We start from the raw sequence: 23304 nt of genomic DNA on the forward strand, positions 1-23304 counted from the left end.
TATTCCTTTATTTAATTTTAATATTTGAACCTTGTTTTTAAAATGAAAAAAAAATATTGTTCGGGTCCTAAGTTTCCATTTGATATGTTTCGTGCATCGCGATAACTTTAAATTTTTACTTATTTATTCCAAAAAACTCGCTGGACGAGGTTAAAAATATACATTCACTAAATCGCCAAAAATATGTTCTTTAGAAAAACCACTACGCGAATGATATGAATAAACTTTTTTTAATTTTGTACAAAATATAGTCTGATGTGAAAAATATTTTTTTTCTCAAATTTTGGATTATTTTTCGTTTGTTATTATTTATTTATTTTGGAGGTTTTTAGCGGTTAGGTCGCGTGTTATGGTCGAGTTGTGTGGTGAGAACGGAAATGCGACTCTCTAGCGGTTGTGCATAGGCGGGACTGCACTGGCGGCTGGTGGCGGCGCACACTGCACTACCGCCGTGCGTACTTATCCATTACCTTGTATTTACTGCGAGCGAGAGCGAACGATCGCCCCGTCTTGGTCCGCTAACGGCGGGCATTTAATAAAATAACTTTATTATTTCTTTTACACTTTTTAACTTTGCATTATTTTAATTCGTGTTAGTTGTTTTACAAATCATAAATTACATTAATTAAATATTAAAATGTTGTTTGAAACAGGATTTTTTTGACTTGAATCGAGAAAATTATGCGATAGTAGTTCTGGAATAATAAAAGAATAAGACTAACAAAGCAATATTTTGTTGCGAAAATGATTGAAAGTGTTCATAAGGGATATCTTTGAAGAAGTGGCTACATTTTAGTATTCATATTGCCATACCAAGAATATGTGTTATATTATTAACTAAAAAATAGAAACAAAATTACTGTTTTACGTTTATAAAGACACATTGAATTTATTCAGCAGTTGTAACAGTAGTCTTACGGAAAGAAAGAGTATCAAATGATTTTATATTCTACTATGAAATATCAAATTCTACGCTGTTTTGTTCGCGAACGTTAATAATGTTAGGTAAGTATTAAGAGTGCGCAGTCGTAGTATACTCACACAAGCGCGGAGTGCAACGTCGTGTTACTTAGGGGCGCGGCTGTGTGAGTGCCCGCGCTCGTACAAACCTTGAGCATTTTAGTTTTACTTATCTTATCCTTTGTAACGATTCAAACTGCATCTCATTAATAACGCTTTGTATAATTTACGATGCAATTTTTTAAGAAACGATGGCGTAGCTCAAATTTTAGATTTTTAAAATTTTGAAAATAGAACGTCATTATCTTGGAATGGTTGTGTGCAATTCAAGTTGCGTTTGTGTGGGTGTGTTTTTTATCGTTTTTTTCTCGGCGTGTGGGTGCGTTCGATTGTGTACGAAGTGTTGGCGTTGTGTGAGTGTTAATAGTATAGCCGTTTTTTTTAATGTGTGTGTTGTTCTTGTAAGAAAATGCTTTGAGTTCGGGTGGTGAAAAATTTCGTTGGAACCCAAATAGATGGCGTTGCATCGATGCAAATAGCAAATTCCGTCAAAAATTATATGCTTGTACAACGATATTTTAATATCGCCTCTATAACTGATAGACATAAGCAACAAAATTGCATGGATGTTATTTTTTTATTTCTCGTCTGCGATGATATCTCCAGTATTAGGAAGCTATTTTATTTTTCATAGTAGTAATTACTGTTATTAGATATAATGATTTGCCGATTAAAATATTCGCGGTCTTGTTTCCGGAACTTGTCGCTAGTTGTTGCCAATTTAGCGAAAACAATCGCAATTTTGCACGCGATTCTTTTTAATTGTTGAGTTTTTTCGACATATTTAGTTATTGTTCTTGTATGATTGCATCTTAAAGTAGTTATTATAAGGTTTTAGTGGATCTATGTACAGGTTTAAGGTATTTATATTAATTCTTAGTAGCAATTTTTTTAGTAAGAGAAGTGAAAATTTAATTAAATATTATGTTAAGATAAATTTTAAATTTTTGTATGTATTTTTCCATTATTTTAATAGGTATAGGTAAACACAAAATTATACTTTAAAATTCAACTTGAAGATGGTAAATAGTATGAAAATATTTAATTGATAAAAAAACAATGATTTCTTTATTTTGCACTAAGTTATGTACTTTGTAAGAAAGTAATAAATTCTATAAGTTAGAATGCAACCTATTAATTATTTTCAGATTAGTATGTCTACACTTGTACTATACTAAAGAAAACGTAAGACGCTATCTCGCCTACCAGTTAAGTGATAATTTTCTCACTTAACCACTGTTTAAGTGGCAATGCACCTATAAACACTACTTGGTTAACTGATTTACTGTTTCCTAATACAATTTAATACTCGTTTTGAATACTTTTTTCGTTTCTTGTTCTCCTTTTTAGGGTTCCGTACCTCGAAACGAAAAAAACGGAACCCTTATAGGATCACTGTATTGTTCGTCCGTCTGTCTGTCAAGACCTTTTTTTAAATACTATTTTTATGACATTAGGCAGAATTTGTATTTGACTTTATTTGGAATATATTTTGTAATTTGAATTGATGGTTTATCGATTTCACGACGTTAGTAAAAAGGGTCGTCAGAGACCCTTACTTGCATAGTTTTTTACAAAATGGTTCTATATAAATGTAGTGTTTTCTTTTTGTGATCCCTGTAGACAATGTTGTTATTTCTTTTGTTTCCAAAGGCAACAAGATGGATAACATTATAACGATGTTTGGACAGTGGAAATGTACATTAATATTAAAATCTTACTGTATAGTTAGAAGTTTAAAAGTAGCTTCAGTGATGAAGAAATTGAGATGCAAAAGTATAGCATGGTATGGACATATTAAGCGGTGAGATGATAATCACATAAATAAGAAAGTGATGAGATTGAATGTGGATGATGTGGATGACAAAAGGTAGAGGAATATTGAACAAAGGATGGATGGATTGTATAAAATAGAACATGCATGAGTTGGGAGTGAATTCAAATATGACGGCTGATATAGGTGTATTAAAGACTAGCTGTAGCCCATGACTCCGTTCGCGCTGTGCTAAAAATATAACATAGTAAGTAGACTATGTATTCTTCCAGACTTTGTTCTATATCCATGGAAAATTTCAGCGAGATCCATACAGCCGTTCTGGAGATACCTTCTAATAAACATCTAAATTCTAAAATATTGTGATTTGTGCTATGCAACAGTTTTATTATAAGGTATTTTTTGTATTAGAGGATTCTTCAAAACTTAATACAATAATAGTATGTTATGATAGTAAATAAATTGGCAAGCAGAGGTCGCGTGAGCTGCACACAAGTATGCAGGCTAAGGTCATACAGCGATGGCCAAGGCTCCATTCTAGTCCTTTGAGATTTACTTACGTTACACTAAACTGACACTAAATACAATGTTTCATTACATTATTATTTGAATTTTTTATTGTGTGTTCATCATCATCAGCTCACTATAAGTCCGCAGCGAGGGCATCGGAGCATACCTTAATTTAAGGGTGAATAGGCCATAGTCAACCATGGCCCAGTACGGGTTGGTTGACTTCACACATATCTTTGAATTTCTTAGATATGTGCAGGTTACATCACGATGTTTTCCTTCACCGTAAGAACGTCGGTTAAATGTACGTATTTAAATCGGAAATCGAAAAACACATTGGTACATGGCGGGATTCGAACTCAGGACCTGCAGTTTGCAAGTCAAGTGCTTAACCCCTGCTACCGAAGCTCATGCTCTTTGTGTGTTATCTCATAAATTATTCCATAGTTAAGTTATGTAACTACTGGCTGTTGTGACTCCATCCACGCCAGATTAAAAAAAAAACTTAATTAGCCTATGTGTTTTTCCAGACTATGTTCTATTTGAGCCAAATTTAATCAAAAGCCTTTCTGGAGATACCTTTAAATAAAATCCATCCATCTAAACATTCACATTTATAATATTAGTAGGATCTTTCTAATATCATAGTCATTGAGAAGGATGAAAATACATTTTTGCCAATGGCAGTTATTTGTAGCCCGAAACGATTTGTACGAAAAAAAAATTTTTTTTTTATTTGTCAACGTATGTCTACAAAATCAATACTATCCTCGTGCAAGGAAATTATTTCCAATACAAGTATAATTGTAACATCAATATTGTTAAGTGAACTTCACTCGTAGACAGTACACCGCGACCTCGAAAACTTGAGACCCGACAAGTTCGACAAATACAAACATTCTAACACACCGCAAGATAACTTTACACTTGAACTATGCTATTAGATATAAATCTAGATACATTCCAAACTTATTAATACCCTTTCTCTCACTTGCCATCCTTATCTTACAAGGAAAGAATGGAAAGGGGAAGTGGATTTGATGGAGGACGAGAAAATATTCTCTTCTAACCGTCGATTAAAGTTGGGCAATGCATCTGCAATTGCGGATGTCTATGGGTAGCAGTAATTTCGCTATTTTGGCGAATACATGTGACCGCTTGCTAGTTTGCCACCTTATAAAACAAATAGAAAAAAATATTGAAGTATGAGTTTGTCCTAATGCCATACAAAGAGAGGGTTGTCATTTGGGAACTTGTAAATTAATCCGACCCGTGACAAGAAGTTAATTTCAAAGTTGAACTCAATCAAATTGAACTTTTGTTTCTTAAGTTTATATTTAGAAGTTGAAAAGTTCATCGACCTCGTGTCGATTGATTCGCAAAGTTTGCAGCCTATGAAATACTTTGAAACAGTAAAAGAAATGGGTAATTAATGGTTTGCTTGTCGGGACAAAAAAATTCCATAGGGCCGATTGATCGATAGGCCGAACGGTCCAACGGGAAACACTAACTAATGTTTAAATAGTTATAATAAGGGTACAATTTAAAAAAATATGTTAACCAAGAATGTTAAAGTTACAGCTTAGTCTTTAAGCAATCCTTTTCTAATGAGAAAATTCTACTATGCGGAAGTACATTTGGTAGGGGAGGAGATTTACAGGAAAGGGGAACAACCTTTTTCTGTACATTTTCCTATCCATCTAAGGTATGATGCGTATCTGCAACCTTTCAAATTATTGCAGATTTCTAGGCATTGTCTGTAATTAATCAATACCAAATAACAGCTTGCTTATTTGACACTTTCTGATAAAAAAAAAACAGATAAAGACATAAATAAAGATTGTAATTAAGTGAACAGGAAAATATCGTATAATTCATAATCCAGCAACGTCTAATACAGATATTTTCGTGGTAAGAATTTAAAGACGTAGCTGTCAAAATCAGACCCACGTTATAGAAACCCGCGTCAGAGTCCGTTTTTATGACGCACGTTTATTAATAAATCGTCTTTTTGTGATTCTCGCTTGAATAGATATGACAATTGCAATACCAAAATTGATATAATGTATTTTAATAACTGTATGAAAGTAAATTTTGGGCCACGGCCTCTCCAAGGACATGACTGAACCATCATCATCGCATTTCTGTGTATCCTATCAAATCTTACTAATATTATAAATGCGAAAGTTTCGATGCACGGATGTTTGAAGGTATCTCCAGAACGGCTTAAAGGATTTTGATGAAATTTGGTATACATGTAGAACATAGTCTGGTTAGTAAGTTTTTTTTTAATTACGGTCGGGCGGAGTCTCGGACGGCAGCTAGTTATTCTATAATCTATTATACAATGTTGATTATTAGAAACATAAGGCTGTTTAGTATTTTTACTAATTTCACTAAGCCTTTTCTAAACGTAGTAAAATTTAGTCATAGAATATAAGCAGACGTGACGATAGTAGATTTATTTCCGATTAATTAGTCTTGGCCTACCCTATGGACAATATAAAAATCGTTAAAATAAAAACAAAAGTAATAAAAACAATATATAAAATCGAAATCTCCGGTGACTTTGCATTGTGATGTCAAAATGGAGTCCATTCATTCGAAGTGGTTTATTGGTGTGGATATTTTTATAAGAACAATCGAATGGAAAATATATGAAATGTATAGCAATAAAATAAGCTATGATAGTTCAGTGGCTTGTCTAATGTTAGTAAGGTTTTCAGAACTATGTAAAAATTTCTCAAATATTTGTCTCAAATGTTACATAATATAAATCAATAAATAAGAGCTTTTTCTAATTCAGTTATAGTTCTATCTGTTTTTATTTAATGGATTTTATAACTGAAATGTCAGTCATTAAAGTATTTCATCGATCCATCGTAATTTTTTTTTCAAAGGTGTGGTTACAAGTTAATCTTTACTTAAGTTAAACTAAGAATTTTAGTAACTTCTTATTCGATTTTTTTGAGGAACAGAAATTTAGTTTTGTTTAACTTATAGTAGTAATCATGATAACAGTATTTAACAATAATTTTAACCAAAATTAGATTCAGAAGTGTTATGAAATGTTGAAAATCGATTACGAAGCTTCGTAATTTCGTTTCCCATAGATTTAAAATCTTTATAACACAATCCAGTATTCAGCCTACGTAATTAAAACAATACGAGACAAAATCGAGTGAAATGTTTGTTCAACAAATTTCATGTCGCAACAGCAAAAATCTGTGCGAGTGTATCGGCTGAAAACATAATGGTTTAATCTCGTTACATCGTTTGTATCGGCTATCTGTTGCATGCTATTTTGTTGAGCTACGATATTACCTTTCTACGTATTACCATAGCAAATATTACCACTAGATTGACAAAAGACAATGCACTAGTAGAATATACAGGCTGATGATAATATTATAAAAAAAATGTCGCGATTACTACAAAATGTTTCCTATAAATGCAATTTACACTAATAATAAATTAATACACATACCGATGTGCTATTCCACCGAAAAATGAATTGCATAATAGCCGGAAAATCGACCCAAATTCTTAAGGAGCTAAACTAGAACAAAAACCTCTTATGGTGGCCGCCATGACAGTTTTTTTTGTCATCGACCTAAGATGGCGCGTGACATCGGAAGCCGTCTAAAACAAAAGAAGTGCGGCCGCCCCACCCAATTTAGTCAACTAAACATTTATAAAGCCAAAAAATGTCAAAAAAAAGGAATAGAAAACTGGTAACAGTGAAAACAAATTTAAACGCCTAACGATTAAAAGCGGACGGGATAAAGTCAACACGGGCGACGTCTGTGATTCCGTGAATTCCCGAAATGTCGGTGTGATTTCTGGCAGAGTAACACGTGCGACGTAGACACAAGCTGGCATGCTAAACTATAAAGTGGCACATTTACCCTGGCTTGCATCCGGCGACCACTTGTTGCACGACTCCAACTTTTCGTTTGCGACGCCGAACTTCGTTTATTCGAATATTTACCTCTAACTTACAATTTAAATTCTTCTATACACTTTTCAACTTTAAAAAAACAATTAATTTTACTAAATCACTAATTTTTTTTCAACTAATTTCACTAGCTAATTTTTTAAAGCGATTTTACAGCGACGTTTAACTAACAAATATATTTTTACTAAAGCGTAAATGTTAGAAAAATTTAACACAATCGATCTAAAGCACTTAATAATCCGTCACATCACTGGCACTGTCTTAAAACTCCTCAGACGTTTGAACCTACTCGTAAGAAAACTGACTTGCGACACAATTTCAGATCGTATTACGGTGGCACTTTTTAATTTGCACGGTATTTTATTTTTATTATATTACTATTAATTTTACGGTGCGCAATATAGTTTTGATGTTACAAATATTTATGATTTTATCAGTGATAAGAGTAGTTGCATCGGTGCACGCCGGTCGAGTTGCAACAGGTTGTTTGGCGGAGAGTCGAGCTAGCGCATGCGCCCTAAGAACATCCAAATGCACTCCTCTACAATAGTCACAGAATATACGCGAATAATTTTTCTTTATAACATTTTGATATTCAAAATTAGAACAATGTAAAGAATGAAATAAATTCATGCCAATGTTTAATTTACACATTCAATTCTACTCTGAATATTATAACATCCGTTAAAATTTCTATTATATTTATAATTGTTCTCACATGTGCTATTGAAATGAATATCCTATTATTGTGTTATCACAATTAAGTCACACTTACATGTTACAATATGTTATTAGGTACGTCGACTTTACAATCAATTAGGTGGTGAAACTAAACATGGCTCTTTTGTTATTACGAAATTTATTCTCATTTAAGTTTTATAATTAATGATACGAGAAAATAAGTCAGTAGTGCATCTGAAGTATAATAAAATTAAAATATCATAAGTCGACTATAAAAAAATATCTCATAATTTTGCAAAAACAAAAAAATTTTTTCTAAAAGTTTGACCTGTATAAATTATTTTTTTACATTTTTTTTTTAAATGCAACGATTTATTTTACAAAGTTTTTTCTATGTTATTTAGGCAGCGGAAATCTAACATAATATTTACAAAATATGATAAAGAAACTAGTATTGTATTCAGTTTTAATGCAGTGAATATCGTAACTGTTCTTACAACTCTATTTTACTGTGAATTTCCTAGCTGAAACATTTATCTCCCTCTCTCTTTTGTTCAAAGGCTTTGAAAGGGATAGCAATATGTTTTAGCCTGTGGAAATAACAGTAAAATTGTTTATTTAAAATCTTGTAAACAACAAATAAATTATATTTGCTTTCTAATAAAATTTATTTTAATTAACAAAAATGTGGTCATTGTAGAACAGGCAATGCAATCGCCCCGCAATGCCGGTCGGAATTAGGCGCAACGCGATCTAGCCTTTATCCGAGCTAGGACCAAATCGACGTAGCGATACCATCTCTCCACATATTCTCCAAATATCGACTCACTCGGTTCTAGGAACTACGGAAACTTGGTACGGAGGACTTTAATAGTTGGAAGTTCACGCCTCTTAGATATTCTACAATGTAGTAATGTAGGACTAATCTTAGTAGAAATTAACATTTAAGATTGTTTTGTGTTTCATATACAAAATAAAATTATCAGACTATGAGATTATTCTTCAATTAGGAGTATATATTTCATGCTAGTGAATTAAAAATTACTTGTTCCGAAACAATTATATATGACAGTAATTAAAAATTGTATTTACATTTTATAGATGGTCCGGAATTTGAAACATCCTATAGATACAAATTATATCGCATTTTTTTTAATGTAAAATCGTTTAAGTATGATAATACGAACTTGTATTTGTCATTAACTATATCCATTTCAACCTATATTTTGAATAAAAAAAGTTAATAAAAAGAAAATAATTGATTCTGCATAGTTAAATAATTGCGTGTACCGTCAGTGCGGCCAACTTGAGCGTCCTAATGGAGACTAAATGAGTTGAAGGCTATTTGAGAAATGCAGCCGACCGGATGAGTGATCACTACAGCACCTGCTTACCCACTGAGGGGTGCTGGCTTCGAATTTATAGGTAATTTATAAGGATCAAGCTTATATGGTTATGTAATTTTACTAATATTTTATGACATTTTAAAATAAATTTTAGCGTTTAAAATTAGATTACTTTAATTTGCAAATTTGTAAAATATTAATCTATTTAAAAATTTAAAATGTTAAAAGCGTGATTGGTGAAAAATAAAGCGACATCTGGTGACGAAACATCAACTTTTTTGTACTATAATGTTAACTAAGCCAAATAAATATTTTTTTTTATCCAAAACTCTAATCTCTTTCCGGCCAGTAATGCATTTAGTACAATATTCCCCCGTGCGTAGATAACATCGCAAAATTTATCCTCTTTCGTATCCACCCCACGATATGAGGTTTAATAACCAAAGCTCCTACGGTTGGTTTGTTTGTCTTGTACGCTGGAAGCAACGGAACCTCGTTTTAGGGTTCCCTAGTAAAACAAAACTTTGCTAGCATATATGAAGGAAAGGTTTTATTGCGTAAAGTTGGCGGAACTGAAAACATTTTGGAGAGTCTGACAACTTTACGTCTGGGTGGAAATGCGTAGGAAATTGCTGTATACACAGACTAGTTGAATGCAGTATGATAATTAGGAAACTGAAGTTTCATTTGTCTGTGACTTCTAGCGCAAATATTGTATTTTGTAAAACTTTCGAGATGAAAAAAATACATCCTGTACCTCAAAATTATATTTTTTGTAAGATTTAATTTTTTCGATTTCAAATTTAAAGTAGCTAAATAAAAATAATAATTCATTTCTTTTAAACAAAAAACACAATTTTTACATCTGAAAAATCTGCTTTCGTTAAAAAGTAATATAAAAAAATGTAAATTTTTTCTATAAAACTCACTAAAAATTAATCCTTTTAACGTAGTTTTTTCAAAGCGTTACAGACAAAAACCATTTAAAAGCGTGACTTAAAACATCGTACTTAGGACAAAAGGATAGAAGGTGTTTTTAATTATGGACCCCAACCCTAATACTTAGACCTTGCCCTTGAGTGTATAACACTTTCCACTTCGGTGACTGAGGAACCATTTATGTTGCCACTCTACCACAGATAATAAATAATCTTTTTTGACAGATTTTTTTTAATGTACGGATTTTTTTTTTAATTTGAGGTTATTTTTCATGTTCAAAAGATGATCCAATTAGTGTGGACATTTTATTCATGCTTTTATTTTATTTTTTGTGTGTAAAAACACTAGAGATTTCAAAAAAAAATATACGTCACAAAAACTGTTTTTATTCCTAATACTAGTATAATACAAAAGTCATCTCGACTTAAAATATGTCAGTAAATTTAATTTTTTTTGCTTGTTTCGTTACTTTATCTATTTACTTAAATTGGCACTTAGAGTGAATGGTCATTAAGGGAATGTATGATTGAAAAATCTACACTAAGGTTCTGTTAAAGTAATCAACAAAAGACTGGATGTAGTAATTTTATACAAATAATTCTGTATCGTCATATCATTTCGAACGTTCAAAGATACGAAAATGTATCTTGTACAATAAAGCGCTTAAATCACTCATCGAGTATGTTGGAGTAGATTATGTGTTGCATAATAAAGCGCTTGAAACACTCACCGAGTATATAAACCATGTTCTTGGTCCAGCGCTGCAGCTCCTTACGAATGGCGCGACGTTCCTGCTGACAGCGCGCGAAAGAGCACTCCGCCATGGCATACGAGCGAACCTATAAACAAAATATAATACAGAATCCATAGACATACAAGATACTAAGACAAAGGTTACGTGTTTATTCTGCCAGGATATCCATAGTATTTGCTGACCCTTCTCCAATCTGTATAGCTTGAAACGTGTAGAGTTTTTTATTTGCAAAAGAAAATATTAAAAAATCGATTGCTTGCTGATGAGTCTTCCAAAGAAGATACAAAATACCCTTAATTGCTCGCAATGATTTTACAAACTAAAATGTGATTTGATTACATTTCATCTCAAAATAGCGAACGCCAAAAAGATCTCAATTACAAACTAATAAAATGTACGAACTTGTTTAAAAAGTATAAATGTCGATGAAGAAATTGCAAATCCGTGATGCATTGCAAATATCTGTTGAATTTTGTTGTCCAATTGAAACGCAAAAAATATCTTGAGTCGTTATAAAGACGAACAAAAGCTTAACAAGAATTCAAAACGTAGGTTCAATATAAAACAATAAATATGAGCTGGCGACCGTCTGCGCGGGCGTGCAAAGAGCGGAATAAAAGATCGAAGAACCTCCAATTACTATAACATTCATCGGGTATCGACGCCGCCGGTCGATGCCCCCGACCTAACGAAATTCCACGAAAAACCTCCGGCCTCATCAGGAGATCCCGACCCACCCCGAATATGCACCTCGCCACCCGATCTAAACCCCCAAATTCTTATTTCAAACTCCAGACGAACGGGGGCGTAAGGCGAGGGGGGCCTCAGCATCGCGAAACTATTCTTATTTGAAAATCTCTCTCCACGGAATATGCCACGAAAGAGGTTCTTATTTTAAAAATATCACGCTCCACCGAAAATTTCGTGTCCGTTTACACTGACCGAAACGAGTCATATTGATCGTGTATTAAATTAACTTATACAAGATATTGTTTTTTTATCATTAATAGATGAACAAGGTTTTATCTCTGTCACATTTTGGCTATTATAGTAGACTAATCTAGACAAATTAGTAGTTTTTTTTTCTATAAGTTAACCTTGTAAAATGAAATAAAGTCTCAGTTAATTTTATTGTATAACAGATATATTGTTAAACATCATCCATGTACAAAATTATAATATTTTGATAAACATCTAATCGAAATCTAGACGTGTATAACGAAAATCAATGAGAGACATTGGTTGAGAATGTTTCGTTTTATTTTATAATTAATTTCGTTCGGTAGTCTGGCGGTGTAGACGCACACGAAATTTTCTTATTTTAAAAGCCCGAGGGGTGGGCGCGAACGTTCTTCCGAAATCCACCCCGCGCCGAGTGGCCAGTTATGATATTCTTATTTTAAAATCGCTCGCAGCGTTCCGATTCTGTTATTAAGATGCTGGCTGGTGTGTGCTCGTTTTAACATGAACGCAGTTGTTTTTTTTAAAAAAGCTCCGCCGTTTTTATAAGCCTCTTTAGTCGGAAAACGTTATAAGAAAAAGATGAGAAACTGTTCGGTGCGCCGTTTTACTATATTGACTCTTTTTGTCGTTCAATAAATTTTATACAGTACAGAAATTTATTTCAAAATACACGTATGAAACATTATTTTAAATATCATAGTTATTCATACAAACATTTCAAACTTAAGTTATGTTTAGTAGAGAAATTAACTTTAGAGTACCACAATCTAGTCATATTGTTAGCAATTTCAGTCTTACAAGAGATAGAAGAAATAAGACAGAATAATTTGATCTCTATTCTCCTCTTATAGAACCGATTATAAAAGATTTTCTTTAAAAAAAGAATACGAATCGAATGACGTCAATTGTCAAAATTGATTCATTTGTTTCGTTATAGGCGGTCACAACGGAATTGACATAAACCAATAAAGGCAATACATATACAGACGTATATATCTAAATCAGTCGGGTAATTTTGAATGTAATTTAAATGCAGTCGGCAAAATGTGAAATAAACATTGATGTACAAACAGAAGGGATCGGTAAACAAAATCTAATATAGCAAACGAAATGGCCCACGTCATCTTTCCTGACCTACGTGACCCAGTTACCAAGTTTACGCACCGAGGGGCGGGGGTGCCCAATTCGCATCCTAAGCCTCGCCCTCGATACACCCTGACCGAGAGAAACAGCTGATATATTTAACCTTCTTTTCCCTTCAAGTTGAATGACCTCTTGACATAGTCTGTTGGTTTCTTTTGACTTAACTTTTTCTAAGATGTCTGGTAAACGATTCAACTCTTTTGGCAATTTTTATAAATAAATTATTTTATAGTATGCGGCGTTATTTAACTCGGTTTATGAAATGTCTTCATCAAAATAAAAATTAATAAAAATGTGAGTAAAATGACGTAACTTAAAAATTAAAAAAATCTCTTTTGCCAAAATGTAATGTAATAAGGTTTATATGTCAAATTTTACATTAAAAATGTCCTACAAATTTTCTACCATTATTTTCGTACACAACCTCTACATCTATATTGCCAATCAGGTCATTGACCTCGCGGCCGTCTGCACTCGACTCAAGATAGTAGCTATCATTTTTGGAGCTTTAACTCCCTTCGTATTTCATTCTTAAAACTAATTACTTCTTTTAATATTTTTCTAATACAAATCAATTGAATTTTAATCAATTACACTTGATCTGACAAGAAATGTAATTTAAAATATAAATATTCCATGCCAGCATTAGTAAAACCTTCACGGAGCCGAATCGAATGCATGCTAATTCCAAATTCGAATATTCGAATAGAAAAAAGCAACATCGAACGCCCGAGCAAGGCAACCAATAATCTTTCCCGCCAATTTCCATCGCTGTCAAATTTGGAAGCGCGTCGCCGCCACCCCAGAGCCCCCCCTCGGCCCGGATCAATTTACGATAACTCGGTTTGAGCGCTCCGTCTCGCTCCGCCTTAAGACACCCGGCTATGCCCGTCTCCCCCCGGATAACTTCTAGAACTACACAGGCGGTATAACGGAAAGTACTATAACTCAATATTTATTATTTAAAGTAATAAATATTTCCGTTTATTATGGATTTTCTTGAACTCAAATTATACCAGCTTACGTAAATTCCTAAATTTAAATACTATGGAGAACATAAATTGCATGGTTCTTATGTAAAGAAGTAAAATAGGAAATAATATTTACTGTCGGGTATTTGAAATTATGTAATTATATATCGTTGAATTGGCATTTTTCTTCAACCTGTTTTGGTATGATAATGATCATCTTAAGAAATGGAAAAAAGGCATTAAAACAGAAGAATTCATTAAAGCTATGATTGTCAAGTTGTACAAGTTTCCGCTTTGCCTGCGAAGGGACCATTCTCTCACGCGGATATGGGCCGAGACTTATTTTTAACTGTTGTGTGCGTGTTACGTGGCCGTGTGTGCACGGGGGCTGGTTTACGCGTGTGTGCGTTTATTTGAAATATACGTACGTACGGTGGCGCACAGAATTGATGTTTTTAATTAGTTTGAAACACATTTCGAAGGTGGCTTGTATTGCGTTTATACATTAGAAGATATCGGTGGTTGTAATTAATGCTCTGCGGTTTTCATATACGTTTTTATTTCGCTTTTTCAATATATTTGTATTTTTAAATGCGTTTTATTTAAAAAAATAGTTAAAAATCGATTTATGCGCGCCCATAAAAGCGTCGAGTTGGCAGTTGAAACTTTAATCGAATGCCCTCCATTCGCGTTAAACAATTTCGTCAAAGTTACACTTTAAATGTTTTACATTTCGCTGCGAAACTACGTAGTAGCTAACCCGTGGAGCGTTTCCTGAAAACTTTCCTTTTGTAGGCGAAAATTCAATAGGCGGGGAAGTTCATTCCGTCACAAACCGCATCTCATTGTTGGTAGGTTAACTAACATTTAAATTTTATTCACGTTAAAGCAAAAAATATATAACTAAAGCAATCCAAATCATAAATCCAATGCAATTTCGAACGAACATTTTTTTTAAATTCAAAGCTCTATAACTTATTTCTTTTTTTGTCGAACGCAACACTGATTCTGAATTTAAATTTGGAATATCTTCCGAATCGCTGGAATTTCATTTGAATACCGGCTCACATATATCGCCACAGAGCAGGAGCGATAAAGTTTATCTTTTGCGCTACTGGCTAATGGTGGAAGTTTGCAGTTGGATCCGCGTTATCTGTGGGTCGTTCAAAGTTAGTTCGCTGCGCACGTGTATATGGCCCGTATATTTATTGTAGGTTGGAATACCTGTTGCTCGCGCCGAGGCTTTTGTTTTTGTTGATCGTTCACTAGTTTTGGCGGAGCGCCGTCGGTTTCGAGTTGAAACAAGTTTATTAAAGTCACGTGGATGGCCACTGAGAGGCTTTACCAAATAAAAGTCCGATGTGATGTTTCGTGTTTGTGTTCCGGCAGATTCTATTTAACAAACGAAATTGAACAGACACTAACGTTGTGTCCGATTTTGGCACTGTATTACTGGAATTTTTTTTAACTTTTACCTACTAACTTCTTCAAATTGTGTAATCCGAAACGTACTAAATAAAGTTAAGTACGAACCTCAATTTTTTTTTATAAAATAGTATAAAATGATAAATATTCTTCTTTTGTTTTTATAAGATGAAATAATAGGAAAATTAAATTATTCAGGCATTGTTACAAAGTTCCATTCTTGTCTCTGCTTACCCCGTCTGTGATAGCATTGATGTTTCGTAACGTTTAAGTTTTAAATCTTTATAATACTATAGTTCATTATAAGTTCATATAACTCCAATCACCGTAGCGTCGGGGTCCCGAAAAAAATCTTATCCCCGTTTATCCCAAGTTCCGTGGGGGCCCGAGAAATGGGGGGATGGGTCGCCGTGGGGGGGTCCTCCTCCGCGCCTGTGTGAAAGAATGCCGGGGAATCAATACAGCGGTGCACATTAAATTGGCCTGGGTTACTGTATAAGACCTGACCCTGATTTTTTTTTTCGGCTGATTATTTTTACTTTTTTCTTTCTTGAATTTATTTTCGGTTATTAAAGTATTTGATTGCTTTGAATGAAGAAGTACAAGAGTTTGAACTCTTAATAAAAAATCATATTGCGATCTTTAGACCAGTTAAATTTGAACCAAACCAATTATGGTACTGAGACTAAACATCATTGAGTTGTAGTTACTATTTTTCTCATAGAAAATTATCTTTAAAAGTAGTGATTGTAAAACTGTTAAGGTACATCCCTAGACCAGATAATCCTCGACCCATTTACCCCACTGCGGAGTAATCGTTGCGATGATGGCGGACCGAAAAAAATTAAAAATAAAAACGAAAACGCACAAAGCGAAAATGTTATCCCCAAGATTTTCCCCGCGAGCGTCTTAAACAAAAACTTCAATGAGAGACAGAAATGAGCCATCACTGGTACAACAATGGAAGGAAAAACAGTGGGGTAAAATTGGTCATAATGAATGTCACCCGCCACCCCATCTTCCCCTTTGGGTCAAGCGGGAAATAAAATTTTAAATTGAAGCCGTGAAAAAGACAAAACGTTGAGACTGAGCGCTAAAGGAGCGCGCACACTGGACTATTCTTGAAGTCATTTTATAATTTTTACTTGCATTCAATTTTTTGTATAAACCGTCTTATTAAACATTTTTCTATGCTTGCGTTATTTAAAGGTAAAACTAGCTGTAGCGCGCGACTTCGTCCACGCTTGATTAACAAAATAGATTGTAAATACTCCGAGCTACTGAATATGCATATATAATTTCATACAAAATCGGTCGAACCGTTTCGAAGAAGTATGGTGACTAATATTGTGACACGAAAATTTTACATAAAATATAAAGGTGAATCACATAGAGCGAATCAAAGTATTGGATTTACACAGGAAATAAAGACTAATCTTCTTCTTCTAGTGCCTCATCAGTCTTGAAGGTTGGCCGCTAACTTGGAATATTTGGTTCTGTCAAGCGCAAGGCGAAACAGTTCCTCTGCTGACCTAATCCCCGTCCACTCCCTAATATTACGTAGCCACGACTTTTTCCTACGTCCAGCGCTTCTCTTGCCTTCAATCTTGCCCATCATTATCAACTGAAGTAACTTATACTTAAAGACTAATCTATAGACATAGAAATATGAAAAATTTATAATTTTTCTTTGATAGACAAAATACTTTTCATTAGGGACTGTACATTGTTATTATTATATGAGTCAATTATAAACCGAACCAAAACATATATAAACCACAAGGAAATTATATAATATAATAAAACAAACAATTCCAAACAAGAACAAACAGAAAAGGGTAATATAATAAAAACAAACGCATAACAGTAATAGTATGATCATGTATTCTCTGTTTGAAACAATAAAATAATATCCTATTTTTATATTTTTCCTTGTTTTATACAAATAAAGAACTGTCACAATCAGGTAATTAGTCAATTCACGCCATTTTAATGCATTCGGGGTAAACAGAAATAACTACCACAAGATTTACAGCAAATTGCAAAGACCCGATATTCTCAAATGAATTCACATAAAGTTTTTTTTAAGAAAAAAATATTTTATTAATAAAAAATATTTTCCAAACTAGAAGTTGCCCGTGATTCAGTCCGCGCTGGATTAAAAAAAATAATAATGAGTAAACCATGTGTCCTTTCAGACTATGTTTTACATTTATGTTAAATTTTAGCGATGGCCATGCAGCCGTTCTGGAGATACCTTCAAACATCCATCCATCCAAACATTCGCATTTTTAATATTAGTAATCTGAATAATAACTTCTCTTGTACAGTCTTCTTAAAAACTTTTCTAAGCTCGAGTAAAATTCCAGTCCTAAATTATTATTAGGGAGCTGTGTTTATACCAGGACAACATAAGTATGTATGTTTGTCTCACGCTCTAATGACCGTTCCTTTCGTTGAGAAAATCGATTTTAACGAACCCTTAAGGCTATGAACTCTTGGTAGCTTCAGATAAAGTCTAATAAAATTTAATAGTAGTTCAAATCATCTTATTTCTTACTAATAATATAAATGTGAATGTATGGATGGATGTATGGATGTTAAAAGGTATCTCCCGAACGGCTGCATGGACATCGCTGAAATTTAACATAAATGTAAAACATAGTGTAACAAAGACACATTAAGTGTTTTTTTTTAATTCTGCACGAACGGAGTCGCCGGCGGCAGTAAGTTATTTGTATAACTTTGTTAATAACATACCTTTTTTTCTTGAATAGATAAATATAGATAAGGAAAAAAACTAAATCCATTTTTTTTACTATGGAAAGGAAAATTAGGAACATAATATATTAATAACTTTCTAAAATTTCCTTACGGCGTGTATAAATGTTACAATTTCAATACTTGTACAGGCCGACGTTATCGTTCGACTTTTATCAAGAAGTTCGTTCGGGCGTTCTCGATAAAAAATATCGATTGAGACATAACAGCTTCTGATATGGACTAAAGTTATTTGAACTCCAGTCATATTTAACAAGGCTTACGAAAGGCTTGTAAAGAAGTTAAACATATAGATTTAGAATAATGATAACAGTATATCTTCTATTCTAGATAGTATACACAAAAAACTTTTATTTAAGTTTTTTTTGTTTTTGTCTAGTCCGATGATAGAGCGAGTAATTTAATCGTCAATTATTTTTAACTAAAGATTTATTTTATTATTGACTTTGTACACTTTATTTAATAGACGTATAACAATTAATACGTTTTAGTTGAGAAAAATGAAGTGGTATTTCGTCTGAGAAACATTACTTTTTCCAGCTCGAAACTCGAAGCGAGCAAAAACATTAACATGTTAAATTACTTATATAATTTGTTAAAAACATACATCGCACCCCCGAACCACCCTATTGGGCACACAACCCCATTTTAGAACGATAGGACGCTATCTTCGGAACACACACAAACTAATAATTAATCATCCAGCATCTTCCCCACTTTTCTTCCCACCCTGCGCCCCCCCAAGTTTAATTCCTGGTGCAAAACACCCCCCCCAGCCCCGGTTTTTTTCCGGAGCATGTTTTCATTTTGTACGTCTGGAGTAAGGAGGGCTTTTTCTGAACGTGCAAATTGAATTTTGTGGTCTTTCTGAATATTTTAGAGGCGGAGGAGAGGATATTGGGTGGTTTACTCTCTCCCTGTACTAACATGCTGAACTAATTTATTTTTTTCCATTTGCAACTCCTTACAGATACTTATTTAATTTTGTGCTGTACTGATTTGCGGTTACGTCTATATCGGATAACGTTATGAATTTATTTAATTTATTTCTATTACAAGCAAGAGTATTTTTAATATACTTGGTAATATTACGAATTTACATTTAAAGAACATAGGTAAGGAATACAAGGATTAGGAGGTAGGATATTTTTTGATCTCGGACAGTGAATAAGCGTGGGTTTCCGAGACTAAAATCCCGTTTCGAACATATTGTTATCTCTGTTTTGTCAAAAATTGGTCTCAGAAATCAACGGTAAGACTTTCAAGTAGTCAATAGTCATGAATAGATTGATAAGGTAAGTATCAAAAGACACAAACTTAACGGTTGTTTATCACATGGTAATTTTTATCTAAATTATCAAATTGCGTGGATTGTAATATATGTTACTAAAAATATTCCGTTTTTATACACAAGCCAACATAAGTTTCATCTTTGAGAAAACATTACGTCACTTTACTTTTTTTTATAAAAAATTTAGGCTTAACATTTAAAGCCGTATATTTGGGCGGAAAGTTTCGTGACTTTTTGAAATGTTTGCCGAAAATTTTCCACTCTTCAAAGTTTCACGGAATTTGATACGTATGAATTACGAATTTGTTATAGAAAATTGTTTGCTCGTTGTTGAAATATTTTTATTTAAATGTTTAAATCATGAAACTATGAAGACAAAAGTTTTTATCTCCGACATTTAAAGAATGTAGGCCTTTTCTAGACAGGCTTTGTCTCGCAGTTTCCTTTCGCTGCAGGTCGAAAACAAAAAAAAAGTTTCACAGGAAGTCAAGTTCTGACCATAGTTTAGTAAGTGGACCATTGATTGAGATTCCTTTGCCGTTGCATTTAAAAAAAAAAGTTTGGAACGATTTTAATTAAATCGTAAAATAAGACATAAAGCTTCGTTCATTTTCAAGCTAAATCTGCACTATAGGACGCTCTTAGTGACCGCTTAATAACTCTGAGTACGGAAGACGATTATATCATTTAAAATCATTTGAATCCCTTTTTCAGTATAGAATATATTTATGCAACGTTCACAGTAAATGGGTTAAAAGGGCAATAACCGTCTGACGAACCTTTACACATTATGACGTCATTCAACTAGATGCTACGTCAATATTTACGTCGTTATTTAAAGTATTTGCTCAATCTATTATATAAAGACTAAGCTATAAGTGTTTAGTTTAAGGTAAAGCAGAGCTGCGAGTTTGTTTTTGACATGATCCAGGAAAAGTTCTTTTGTTTTTCTACATGTACGCTTTGGTACTTGGTCCGTTATGAGTATTTTTAATAAAATCTTCGTCTTTATTAATTGTTTTGACAAATCCAATCCGTCTTAAGAATATTTCCGATTATGTATCTCATGGACAATATTACTAATATTATAAACGCTAAAGTTTAAAGTCTTTTATAAAGTGTGCTTTTGGCAAATGACGTTATCGGGGAAACCAGGAAGTAAATGTATGATATTTTATAGATTGGAATGTAAACTTTATTCGCGAGTAAATCCGAAAAATAGCATATCCAAAATCTAATTAACCGTTGCACCAACAAAGAATCCTTTGTAACATCTTACGTTCGTTGGGGGTTGGGGGGTTAGAGTCCACGAGAAAAATGCACTCCCCCACCCCGTGCGCCGGGGGGTGGCGGCCCACTCCCTAGCGAAAGGGTGGCTGTATACATTTTTTCTTTTCCTTTTCTTAAGACGAAAATTTGTTACGCTTTTTATACCTATATACTGGGGGGAGGTTCGGGGCCCGATCAATAGTGGTGGGTCGCCCCCTTATCATGGCCACCCTTTATCAATTTTTCGTTCTTTAGTTTTTACTTATTATACGTGCGCCATAATTAATTAACGGGTTAGCGGGCTACGCATAAGATAGATGATTTAGGAATTTAGACTGTATTGCTTTGGATTTAGGCCTACAGCGAATTATCGCATATGTTGCGCCCCTGACCCAATATCTTGGGTGATGGTCATTGTTTGGCGCGCTGCCAAATATCGCAGGTGATCCTCTGCTCAGTGTACACGTCGCTAAACTTTTCACTACGATACGTTCCGTTTGACAATTCAAAGGTTATGTTTACATATTAAAAGTTCCTATTTATTATTATACTTTTTAGTTTTCATACATAGTTTAAGACACAAATTAAGTATTTGTTATACTAATTTTTACGCAGTATCTAAGTAGTTATACATCGTAATTTAAATGAGACAAAATTGAGGAAAATATAATCTATACTAATATTATAAAGAGGATATATTTGATATTATTTGTGTTAAGTAAGCTCCGAAACTACTGAACCGATTTGAAAAATTCTTTCGCCTTTGGGAAGCTACACTAACCTCGGGTAGCATAGACTATGTTATTTACTAGATCTTTTTAATTCCGCGAGACAAAGTCACGGACAGTTGGCAGTTGAGAATAATTTGAAAGTTACGTTTTTTGCCAGATTTACATTTAAGCAAAATGGTAAGACAAAAGTGATTCAGCTATATTAGGCTTGACGTCTTCTCAAACAGAAGGGAAATTAATGATTTGTGTTTGCGTTTTGGCAGTGTAAACCTAAGTATTCTATAGCTCGAGTTTATAATGTTTGTATATATTTTGGCTTCGTTTATCACAAATTATCTTTAAGTCGGGTGTGCTTTGAGCGTAAAGTGGTGCATCTTGTAGTATCTTTTTCAACCTTTTCCCCCTTCCTTATCCTTTAGCGACGCTATTAAAAAGTCTCCGAGATGAATTATAAAGAGACATTTTTCTTATCCGACTGGCTAAAGACTTTTGTATATTAAATTCTATTGAATCGTTCCTTTTAGGTATATTACATTGGCCAATGTCAAAATTCAATTGTAATTTATTGTAAAAACTGTATGTTTTCATTTCTTAAATACTCGCATGAAGTAAATCATCTCTCTTGTTCTCTTTGCAATAAATAGAGATAGCGTTACGTTTTCTTTTCTAAACATATCTTAATTGTTGCAGATGGAGGTTGAGATATGGCAAGTCATCCATTGTTTTCTATATTTTTAGTATAAAATTCGTTATAGTTAGGTTTACTCTTACATCAGTGGAAATTTACAGGTAAATCTTTTTTAATTTACAAAGAAGCCTTCGTAAACAACAAAGGGAACTTTCAAAATTCATAGTAAACGTATTTTTGATATCGAGCTATTAATGAAGGCGAAGTTTTACGTGCTTTTATGCAACTTTTAGTTGTAAATGCCGGTTCGTTACTCGGTCTGTTGGTGAAATCTTGTAAACTAATTTATACCCACTCCCGGGCTTTCGATATCCTACAAACTTCTCTCATATGTTTCACATATTTAACTACAACAGACGTATTATGAAACTAAGAATTTATAAACTTTAATTATTTTAAAGTTTGTATACGCTACTAACTTTGTTGTTTATTCAAAGTTTTTTTCGAAGAATTGGATTTTTTAAATGTTTATGCTCGACTACTTGTAGATATTTTACAATCATTATAAAGTTTTCGTTTTATGAGCAAACCGTCGGAATTAAATAACAACCTTACGATAAATATACATAAATCTAAATGCAGTGTTAAAATTCAAGCGATGTTCTACTCCGCGTAAAAACCAAATGCACGTTCAGAAAAAGGGTCCATCAATCGTATTCGAACACGAAGCAACACATAACCTTAAATGGACATGTACAACGGAAAAACAACACTACGCCTCATCAAACACGTCGAACGCAGCCGCTAAAATGCAAATCAACCTATTAAAGACAGAAGCAAAGGGAATTTACATTAGAACGTTTGAAAAACGCACCTAAGCCGGTCATCTAATTAGTAGAAACAATGACATGTCGGTTGCGCGGGAGCGGACGCCATCTTGTTTCGTCAGCCAATCGCGTGCGCGGACTCAAGGTCGTGCGCAATGTCAAAACTCGCTTCCTAGCAAATTGTCTAGGTTAGCTTGTTGCTACGTTAGATATCGGTTCGGCAGCCATTTTGTTTTGATGCGCGCGTATCTTTTATCGTTTGCGCAATGGAGTTCGCGGCGCCCCGATAAACG

The 23304-nt window shown here is 33.6% G+C and overlaps 2 protein-coding genes across 4 annotated transcripts in view; one reads left to right on the forward strand and one right to left on the reverse strand.

Moving 5' to 3' along the window:
• LOC106116346 (uncharacterized) overlaps positions 1-23304 on the forward strand; it is a 203353-nt gene that overhangs the window by 101411 nt on the left and 78638 nt on the right. For 2 of the 3 annotated variants that reach the window (XM_013310134.1, XM_013310135.1), the window contains one exon: positions 22247-22263. The exons of the other annotated variant lie outside the window; for it this stretch is intronic. The gene's annotated coding sequence lies outside the window, so the exon portion shown is untranslated. The remainder of the gene's footprint in view (positions 1-22246; positions 22264-23304) is intronic. 3 annotated transcript variants of the gene reach the window in all.
• Eip93F (Ecdysone-induced protein 93F) overlaps positions 1-23304 on the reverse strand; it is a 152099-nt gene that overhangs the window by 90811 nt on the left and 37984 nt on the right. The window contains exon 3 of the mRNA XM_013309823.1: positions 10959-11067. Within this exon, the coding sequence (XP_013165277.1) occupies positions 10959-11052 (94 nt within the window). The 5' untranslated portion in view covers positions 11053-11067. The remainder of the gene's footprint in view (positions 1-10958; positions 11068-23304) is intronic.

This window comes from Papilio xuthus, unplaced genomic scaffold (assembly GCF_000836235.2).
Source record: "Papilio xuthus unplaced genomic scaffold, Pxut_1.1 DF827756.1, whole genome shotgun sequence".
NCBI lineage: Eukaryota > Metazoa > Arthropoda > Insecta > Lepidoptera > Papilionidae > Papilio > Papilio xuthus.